This window comes from Coregonus lavaretus (genome assembly GCF_964263955.1).
Source record: "Coregonus lavaretus genome assembly, chromosome: 8".
Taxonomy (NCBI): Eukaryota; Metazoa; Chordata; class Actinopteri; order Salmoniformes; family Salmonidae; genus Coregonus; species Coregonus lavaretus.
Window position 1 is genome coordinate 12,909,970 of NC_139995.1, and position 11,080 is coordinate 12,921,049.

At 43.8% G+C, this 11,080-nt stretch overlaps 1 protein-coding gene across 1 annotated transcript; it reads right to left on the minus strand.

Annotated features, from left to right (window-relative positions):
- Nucleotides 1-542: 542 nt before the first annotated feature.
- LOC311133925 (hyaluronidase-2-like) lies at nt 543-8,957 on the minus strand. The gene is made up of 4 exons (XM_084167543.1): nt 8,606-8,957; nt 7,078-8,059; nt 3,237-3,326; nt 543-2,201 (listed from the first exon to the last, which is right to left on the minus strand). The coding sequence occupies exons 2-4, from the start codon at nt 8,011-8,013 to the stop codon at nt 1,809-1,811; spliced, it is 1,419 nt and encodes a 472-aa protein (XP_084023669.1). The 5' UTR covers nt 8,014-8,059; nt 8,606-8,957; the 3' UTR covers nt 543-1,808.
- Nucleotides 8,958-11,080: the final 2,123 nt, after the last annotated feature.

Genomic DNA, 11,080 nt, shown 5'->3' on the forward strand with positions numbered 1-11,080 from the left:
TTAAACAAGTAAGTGCTAGCAGGTGAAATAAGTCAGGTGTTAGTTTAGACAAAAGACAGTGGTAGTAAAGGGGGGGGTAGAAGGATTACTATTATACTATTCCAGGTATTCCTTAAAGGAGGTAGGGTTTCAAGTGTCTCCGGAAGGTGTTCAGTGACTCCGCTGTCCTGGCGTCGTGGGGGAGCTTGTTCCACCATTGGGGTGCCAGAGCAGCGAATAGCTTTGACTGGGCTGAATTAACCAATGGGTCGCGTCTCTGGCACCCGAACCGAAAGAACGAACGACCAGCCGGCTTGGGTAGCAACCCTAGATTTGTGTCGGAACTATATCTCGGATGAAATAGTATGAATAAATTCATCAAAATAACATTTTATATGAAAATATGTCAATCATTATTTGAATATGTTGGTAACCCGTTGTATAAAAGTCATAATGCCCTCAAAGCTGGTGTTTGGAGGATATATTGGCACGGTTTACCAGCCCTCGATGAAACAACGCACATGCCAATATATCCTCCAAACACCGGCTTCTCGGGCATTATCACTTAATTACAGCTTTGATTTATTTTGAGTGATTGAAACACAGTACACAGTAAGAGAGACACACAATTCTGGAGTGAAAATAGTAGTCTTGTTTTTGCCATAAAATAACAAAAGCTTTTGAACAAACGTGAAAATACATTTTACATTTACATTTTAGTCATTTAGAAGACGCTCTTATCCAGAGCGACTTACAGTTAGTGAGTGCATACATTTAAAAAAAAAAAATCATACCCCCCGTGGGAAACGAACCCACAACCCTGGCGTTGCAAACGCCATGCTCTACCAACTGAGCTACATCCCTGCCAGCCATTCCCTCCCCTACCCTGGACGATGCTTGGCCAATTGTGCACCGCCCCATGGGTCTCCCGGTCGCGGCCGGCTACGACAGAGCCTGGATACATTCATATAAATATTAAAACCTAAAGATAAAAATGTCAGAGGTCAGGCACAAACTACTATTTTGTGCTATTCCAAGAATCAAGTACATCTGCCCCATTTTGGCTCACACATAACACAAACCCATACATACATCATAAGCACAATCACTGGCCACTTTAAGAAATGGAACACTAGTCACTTTAATAATGTTTACATATCTTGCACTACTCATCTCATATGTATATACTGCATTCTATTCCATAATATTCTACTGTATCTTAGTCAATGCCACTCTGTCATTGCTTGTCCATCTATGTATATATTATTAAATCCCATTCCTTACTAGTTTTGTGTGTATTTGGTATATGTTGTGAAATTGTTAGATATTACTTGTTAGATATTACTGCACTGTCGGAGCTAGAAGCACAAGAAATTCGCTACACCCCACTATAACATCTGCTAAACACGTGTATGTGATAAATACGATTTGATTTGATTTGATAGCAACACACATTTCCACACAAAAACATAGACTTTGGGATCATGAGAAAATGACACTTTGAAAGAGTGGGGAGGGGTTGTGGGAAGGAGAGGCATGAGAGAGATATATTGTGGGAAAGAGACTGAGAAAGAGATCAACGTAAACAAAGTTATTTTCAGCGAGCCCTCCAATGTATGGAAAAAATGAACACACAAACAACCATAACTCACAGTGTTCCACCGTCTAATCATAGATCCACCAACCTTACAGCAATCTGGACCACAGTGAATACATTTGCCCCAAAGTGTATTTATATCATGTTTGCGCATGTGTGTAGATAATGTCATGTGTATACCAGTACACGTTCAATTATTTGAATGTAGTTGTATGCCTGTGTATGTATGCACTCAGAGCAGGAGTGTGATGAGTAGCAGGAGCAGACAGTGCACCCATGACGCCATGATTGGAGCTGCAATGCCTCTTTGTTGTTGGGGGTCTCTCTGGCCACAGCCCTCTCTCTGGTAGCCGCTATAGCACTGGCACTGGAACTCTCTCTGAAAGCCCAATATGTCATCTTCCCCAAGCTGACCTTGAACCTTGAGTTTACCATTTACCATGGGCTCTATGCTGTGGGTACGGGTGCTGAGGTGCAGGTAGGCGTCAGTGTCAGGGTGTCTACGCAGGCAGCGTCCTTGGGAACCGCACAGCGCCTGGCTGCACAGCTCTGCTGCCGTGGAGACGTTAAGCAGGTACCTGCCCAGCGGACCCCGCAGGTACTCATTCAGACTAGAGCAGCTGGCCTGGAGAGACACACACAGAGTTTAAAGGGTGGCTGAACTTCCTGTTTTGGCCTCGTTTTAGGTTTGGTTAATTAAGAAATTACTGAATTCAAATGTGAGTTGGTTTCGGGGTGTGGTTTGATGTGGGTGTCTCTTGTGCGTGTTCACAGGTGGGAAGAGTTAGCCCAATTATTTAGCCAATTAGATTCAGCCAGCTGGTGTGCAACCATGGCAAAGTTGGTTTGACTTTGGATAGCCTATCTCCGGAGCTAATTAGGGACTGTCAATAAATTACACATGTTAATGAGACAATATTTTCATGTTGCACACCTTTTAGTTCTCATTAAATGCTTTCAATATTTGTAAATGAATTTCTACAAATTATAGTTGTTTTAAAGTTCTAAAGTTATTGAATTTTTACATATTGTCCCATGTAAATTGTGTAATTTACTGATGGTCCCTAACTAGCCCCATAGGGATATCCAAAGTCAACCCAAATTTACCACAGCCTTTACGATCGGGTCGCATGCAGCTGCACTCCGAATTGATGATTACTTATGTGCTGCCAGCTGTGGGCAGGATTGAAACAAACCCAACCTTCATTTACGTTGTGATGCAGTCATGACTACAAGTCTGACAAAGCTGTTTTTGAAGACCGACATTATGACCAAAGATATCCTATTTACCCTTTGTAATCAAAAAAAATTCTGACTCATATCAATGCCACATAGGCTGTTTCCTAAATGAGAAGTAGTTTTTTTGGGGCAGTTGCTCTTTAAAGGTAGATTTACATCAATGTCATTCCTGCGTCTCCCCAATTTAAATTAAACTTAAGATCCACTACAAACACTTTCAAATCATAATAACAAATGGGACATGAAGAGGGGCTGCTACAAAAACACAACTGATAATCAGCTGATAATCAAGTGAATGAATGGTTGTGACGTGACTGACTATGACACTGTGACGTGCAGTGAGGTCCTGTGAGTTGGTCATTCAGTGATCACGTGATTCGTTGTGCTTTAATGAGACTTCTGTAAATGCATGGACACTTGCCTTGCTGCCTGCATAAGCGTGGTCTCCCCAGAGGATGATGCCTGCAGCCCCAAGAGCCACACTTTCCCCAATTGTGGAGACCAGGTCCGTCTGCAGAGAGATGAAATCATTAAAAATCTTGACCATAGAAGACGTAAAGATTTATCACAAAGCACACAGAGTGCACAGTCAGCACAAATCAGCCAATGGAAAATAACCAAAATGACACCATGCACAATTGTTCAGTGTTCAATTGTTGTGCGTGGGGGCGAGAGGCCACTGGACCATATAGACTTTTTGTATGTGACCACCTCTTATCTGCTCACGCCCTCGTAAGGAAATGCACTATGGGGTGTTAGCAAGTAACATGACCAACGCCCATCCCGCTCACACATATACACATAATGTTGCTGCTACCGTCTCTTATGACCGAAAAGAGCTTCTGGACATCAGAACAGTGATTACTCACCTTAAGCTGGACAAATAATATTTATTTAATGAGTCGGACCAGAGGGATTTGCTCCAGACACCCGACAGGGCCCTCATCCCGTCATTCGCAGTAGAATGAAAAGGAGATATCGCGGAAGGAGATCGGGGTGCTTGGTAAGGAGCCGGCAACGAGTGGCTAATCTGCCTTTGCCATCGATACTATTGGCCAATTTACAATCGTTTGATAATAAAGTGGACGAACTACAGGCACGAATGTCCTACCAACGGGACATTAAAAGCAGTAATATCTTATGTTTCACTGAGTCGTGGCTGAACGAAGACATGAATAACATACAGCTGGCGGGTTATACACTGTATCGGCAGGATAGAACAGCAGCCTCTGGGGTGGCAGTATATTTGTAAACAACAGCTGGTGCACGATATCTAAGGAAGTCTTGAGGTTTTGCTCGCCTGAGGTAGAGTATCTCATGATAAGCTGTAGACCACACTATCTACCAAGAGAGTTTTCATCTATATTCTTCTTAGCTGTCTATTTACCACCACAAACCGATGCTGGCACTAAGACCGCACTCAATGAACTGTATACGGCCATAAGCAAACAGGAAAACGCTCATCCAGAGGCGGCGCAGGGAAACTTTAATCCGTTTTACCTCATTTCTACCAGCATGTTAAATGTGCAACCAGAGGGACAAAAACTCTAGACCACCTTAACTCCACACACAGAGACACGTACAAAGCTCTCCCTCGCCCTCCATTTGGCAAATCTGACCATAATTCTATCCTCCTGATTCCTGCTTACAAGCAAAAACTAAAGCCGGAAGCACCAGTGACTCGGTCAATAAAAAAGTGGTCAGATGAAGCAGATGCTAAGCTACAGGACTGTTTTGCTAGCACAGACTGGAATATGTTCCGGGATTCTTCCGATGGCATTGAGGAGTACACCACATCAGTCGCTGGCTTCATCAATAAGTGTATCGATGAAGTCGTCCCCACAGTGACTATATGTACATACCCCAACCAGAAGCCATGGATTACAGGCAACATCTGCACTGAGCTAAAGGGTAGAGCTGCCGCTTTCAAGGAGCGGGACTCTAACCCGGAAGCTTATAAGAAATCCCGCTATGCCCTCCGATGAACCATCAAACAGGCAAAGCGTCAATACAGGACTAAGATCGAATCGTACTACACCGGCTCCGACGCTCGTCGGATGTGGCAGGGCTTGCAAACTATTACAGACTACAAAGGGAAGCACAGCCGCGAGCTGCCCAGTGACACGAGCCTACCAGACGAGCTAAATTACTTCTATGCTCGCTTCGAGGCAAGTAACACTGAAACATGCATGAGAGCATCAGCTGTTCCAGATGACTGTGTGATCACGCTCTCCGTAGCCGATGTGAGTAAAACCTTTAAACAGGTCAACATTCACAAGGCCGCAGGGCCAGACGGATTACCAGGACGTGTACTCCGAGCATGCGCTGACCAACTGGCAAGTGTCTTCACTAACATTTTCAACCTCTCCCTGTCTGAGTATGTAATAACAACATGTTTCAAGCAGACCAACATAGTCCCTGTGCCCAAGAACACTAAGGTAACCTGCCTAAATGACTACCGACCCATAGCACTCACGTCTGTAGCCATGAAGTGCTTTGAAAGGCTGGTCATGGCTCACATCAACACCATTATCCCAGAAACCCTAGACCATCTCCAATTTGCATACCGCCCCAACAGATCCACAGATGATGCAATCTCTATTGCGCTCCACACTGCCCTTTCACACCTGGACAAAAGGGGGGTGTGCTCAGTCCCCTCCTGTACTCCCTGTTCACTCATGACTGCATGGCCAGGCACGACTCAAACACCATCATTAAGTTTGCAGATGAGGTAGGCCTGATCACCGACAATGACGAGACAGCCTATAGGGAGGAGGTCAGAGACATGGCCGTGTGGTGCCAGGACAACAACCTCTCCCTGATCAAGACAAAGGAGATGATTGTGGACTATAGGAAAAAGAAGAGGACCGAGCATGCCCCCATTCTCATCGACAGGGCTGTAGTTCAGCGTCCTTGGTGTCCACATCACCAACAAACTATCATGGTCCAAGCACACCAAGACAGTCGTGAAGCGGGCACGACAAAACCTATTCTCCCTAAGGAGACTGAAAAGATTTGGCATGTGTCCTCAGATCCTCAAAAGGTTCTACAGCTGCACCATCGAGAGCATCCTGACTGGTTGCATCACTGCCTGGTATGGTAACTGCTCGGCCTCCGACCGCAAGGCACTACAGAGGGTAGTGCGTACGGCCCAGTACATCACTGGGGCCAAGCTTCCTGCCATCCAGGACCTCTATACCAGGCGGTGTCAGAGGAAGGCCCTAAAAATGGTCAAAGACTCCAGCCACCCTAGTCATAGACTGTTCTCTCTGCTACCGCACGGCAGGCGGTACCGGAGCACCAAGTCTAGGTCCAAGATGCTTCTAAACAGCTTCTACCCCCAAGCCATAAGACTCCTGAACATCTAATGAAATGGCTACCCAGACTATTTGCATTGCCCCCCCTCCCCCTATTTTACGCTGCTGCTACTCTCTGTTTATTATCTATGCATAGTCACTTTAATAAGTCTACCTACATGTACATATTACCTCAATTACCTCAACTAACCGGTGCCCCCGCACATTGACTCAGTACTGGTACCCCCTGTATATAGCCTCGCTATTGTTATTTTTACTGCTGCGCTTTAATTATTTGTTACTTTTATTTCGTATTATTTGATTTTGTATTCTTTTGTGATTTTTTGGTATTCTTTCTTAAAACTGCATTGTTGGTTAAGGGCTTGTAAGTAAGCATTTCACTGTTGTATTCGGCGCATGTGACAAATAAAAATGTGATTTGATTTTTGATTTGAAGAGAGGGATTATTTGGCATATCTGCTGATAGATCAGGAAAGGGCTGCAGCCACCGATAAGGACTGAGGGTTATGATCATGGGTAGAGAGAGAGAGCTCGATCTGTGAATCAGGGTCTATCAACCCAGCACACACACACACACACAAAAGAGTGGTTATAAAACACACCCATTGATTAAACAGAGATTAAAGAGGGAGTATTGCACTCTGATATGGAGCATTATTCTACAAAAATAAACTTCTAAACATTAAGTGAACCGCAATCATTAAAATCTTGATGGAAGATTTTATTAGGGTAGGTTTATAGCCTAGATATTTTTTACATAAATTATTCAAACAACTCCCAGACTTCTTTGTCACTGAATTGAGCTAGAATATAATTATAATAAATAATAATAATATGATACAGTATGCAGGATGGATTATCTGCCCAGCGGAAAACATACTGATCAAAAGGTCTACAAGTTCTCCTGGTTAGTACTATGTGACTGTCAGAGAAACAGCCCTTCACCTCTGTCAGCAGCTCCAGTACGTTGGCGTAGGTGGGCCGGGCGTACACAAAGACAGGACGTGCCAGCCCATCTCCCACTGACGCCAGACGCATCCCCTCCTTCACCCGGTTCCGGACAAACTGGCGCCCAGAGGGCGAAGAGCGCAGCACCATGCCCATGTAGACCGAAGGGAAGAGGGCTGTGCTCTCAGTCCACAGCCATTTGAGCATTTCATTCCGGGCCACCTCCACGTCAGGGCAGCGGCCTGTGTAGTTCTCCAGAGTGTTCCTGTAGTCGTGGTTGTAGCAGTCTGGGAACAAGTAGAACCCCCACAGCTGGTTGGGCCGCAGGCTCTTGGCCAGCCTCAGGGTCTCCAGCATGAACTTCCGGGCCGACATCTCAAACTCCTGCTGGGCCACCTTAGCCACACGCACTGTGGGCCAGGCTGGGTTCTTCTGGGCCACCAGCTGCCTTGACTGGTTGCGGTACACATTCTTGACATCCCAGTTACGGATCCACAGTGGTCTCCACTCCTCCCAGTCAATAACTGCCAGTCCCTTGGCCCCTGCTTCGCGTATGTAATACTGAATGCCCTCCGGCATCTTCTCCAGGTGCTGAGTGAGACTGGCAACCTGCGGGAGTCCACCGTTCCTGGCAGTACCATCATGCTCATCATAGTATGGGTACAACCCCAAGCGGTCCTTGTAAAATATGGTGAGGTTCTGGCGGACAAAGCCTTTGTTAGGCGACGCCACAATCTGGAACTGCTCCAGCTGAAATTTAATACCGTGCCGTGGGCTGCAGTCCTCTGTCGGAGCATTCCAGGCCAGGACCAGAGGCTTTTGGGGATACAGTGGCCATCTCGTGGGCTTCAGTTCCTCAGCACAGACGCAGTCCCATAGAAGTGTCACCAACAGCAATACTTTCCAATCAGGCAGTACAGTCCAGTACAACATGACTTTTGTGGTGAATTAATGTATTTTCACTCTCTGCTCTCCTGTCCTGTAAAGAGAATTGACATGGCTGATTTAAATTTAGAGCGAACATCAACATTAATATTTTGATTTCTAATCAATAGATTCAGATTTGACAGTAACTGTAATTACTCTGGTACTACACCGCCATGGCCAGAAAAGTTTCAATAGAGGACGGGCTCACTTTCACCAAACAGGTTCCAGACATACAATAGGTTTATGAATGAAGAGGATAGATAATAAAGTGTGAACAGTTCAGCTGGTTTAATTCATTCTATCCAGCATGAAAGCCTCTATGAAAAATGCATTAAGATTAAGCAGCCTACTCTATATGACAAGTCTGGAAACAATACCACTTCTCATGAAGATGATTAACTTAATATTGAGTTAAAGTTATATGCTACTGAAAATAATGAGTTTAGTGGGGAAACAGTTTTAGCAGCAGTATACTAGAAGCAGCAGTAGAAGCTTGTGTCAGCAAAAACACCCTTACACTTTTGCTGTGTATAACATCCACCATTTGCCATGAGTAAGTTTTCATTAGTGGAAAAGGATACAGAAAAACATATCTTACCTTGTATAGCAGAATGAGGAAGCATTCCCAAATACTAGAGTTCACTATATTCCAAGCTACGTTTGTCTTTCAAGATGGAGAAAGTTGATTGAAACAAACTTCTCCCAATAACTACCTTGTTAAGTGATCCCTGCAACAATAGGTAAAAACACTGGTACTTCATTTGTCACTGGCATGTATTATTACTGTACTTTACAACTTGCACCGACAGTGAATGTACCGGACCCCCTGTACTGGTGTCAGTTCAGTTACACACAACGCCTACCCCTACCCTAGTGGGTTATTTATAAAAAGTCGTTGCTAGTGCGAGTCCGGACCACTTCAGGATGTTCCATTCAGCATGAAAAAGGGGAGTGGTGAAATAAATGGTACTTTGTAGGCGCGTCAAAGTGGTTCTCAATATATTGTATTACACCAAAATCATTGTGTGAACCTTCGACTATAGACTACATATTTAAAATGTTGTTTATTTTCTGTTTTTAACTGAATATACAGTAGTTCGTTTAATTTGTCAGTTATACACTTAGAATGAGTCAGTCCAAATAGTTTGCTACTAGTTATTGAAAACAGATGAATGTTGCAATATCTAGATTTAGGAGCAGCTGACAGCATAGAGGCAACATACATACAGAGCATGCCATGACATGCCCATCCTAAAATGCATGACATGCCCATCCTAAAAAAAAGAATATCAGTATAAATTAACGTTGTCTTGTCTTCTGTAGTTCAGATCTTTATGCAATTTTTGGCAAGCAGTTAAATTACAAGCACATAATTTTAACCAATTTGTTAGGCCTATAACTGTTGATTACATATTTATAAACTATCTATAAGCTAATAATTAACAGTTGAAACCCCTTAAAACCCTTTTATAAATAATCTTAAGTAGGCTCCACCATGATGTCAAGTGTTAACAAATAGCCTATAGTTTAACTCCATGTAAGCATGGTATATCTAGGACCAGTGGCATTTCAACTCTGTCCAGACAAAGGCATCTGGCATGCAGACATCACCGCTGGAGGCACACGATGACAGCCATTGGCACTGGCTCAATGAGCCAACCAAGTACCACATGTTGTCATGTTGCCAACTTCATGGATAGATTCAGAGCATGCTATGGGCTTTGAAATAAATAGTTAGAAGCAAAGGCCAACAAAACATAAGCCTAAAGGGTGCATGTGAAGTGGAGGATCTGAGAGCACATAATAGACAAAAGTCCCTGGAAGTGAGGCCTCATCCTGTGAGGGTCACTCAGTTGACTCTGTTCCGCTGTTTGTTCTCCAAGCTCTGCTGACTCACCTGCTTGTGTGTGTGAATAAGACTGAGAGATTGTGAATCTCAAACCACCCCCTAGCCTCTACCAAACTGCTCGGAGGGCCCTCCGTTGTCACGTGTTACTGACAAAATTCCGAAGGTGACTTGTGGAGATGGGATCAATAAACCCATAAAATTCGGGACACACCCTGACATGAATGACGCAATTCATGTTCCACTTTTAAAGGTGCAATATGTAACTTTTTGGGCAACCCGACCAAATTCACATAGAAATGTGAGTTATAGATCTGTAATTATCCTTGAAGGCAATCTAAGTGGTAGATCTGTTCTATGTGCGCTATTTCTATGCTTCCCATTGTTACGTTTCGTTTTTGGATCTTCTACTTTTGTTTTTTACACCAGCTTCAAACAGCTAAAAATACAATATTTTTGGTTATTGAAAATATATTTCACAGCGTTTCTCTACCACAAAATGAAATTAGGCGAACTATTAGAATTTCAGCAACCTTTAAATAATAAAACGAGCATGAAATTCTAATGGTCGAAGTGGCTGAGGGTCTAATTAGCCCCTACACCGTCAATAATTTTCACTCCCTCAGCTTCGAGAGGGAGTGAAACACTTGTGCAAATCGAGGGCTAAGCGGCAAGGGGTGATTGAGCCAGAGTGAGGGAAGAGAAGAGATGTGTGGTTTCCCTCCATCTTGTGTGCCTACCTTTGACCCTTGACTCCTGGACATTACATCATCAGCCTTCAGGCACGCCAGGAAGCGATAACAATGTGGGGAAATGGAAACACACACCCTGTCACCTCAATCACAAGCACTTTAGAAGAGGGACCATAGGACTGTACTGTATAATTCTCTCTAACCTACACAGGCTACAATTTGAATTGCAGCTCGTGAGAAATCACTTTATAAAATGATATTTAATCTCTGAGATGTATGAAAATCAATGTTTACTCAACCAAACCCATTCATTCACATACTTTACATAAACTGCCTATAGCACTCAAAAGTGTGTCAGATCAAGGTCTCACTTGAGAAAGCGTTATTCTGAACTCAATAGGACTTCCTGGTTAAATAAAATGATGTGTCGTATCGGGTGAATGGTGGCAATTATTGCTGATGAACAAAGGAGTCCGCTCATACTGAACTTGGATCATAAGGTTTATTCATATCACAAGCTTCAGCATAAGTGACA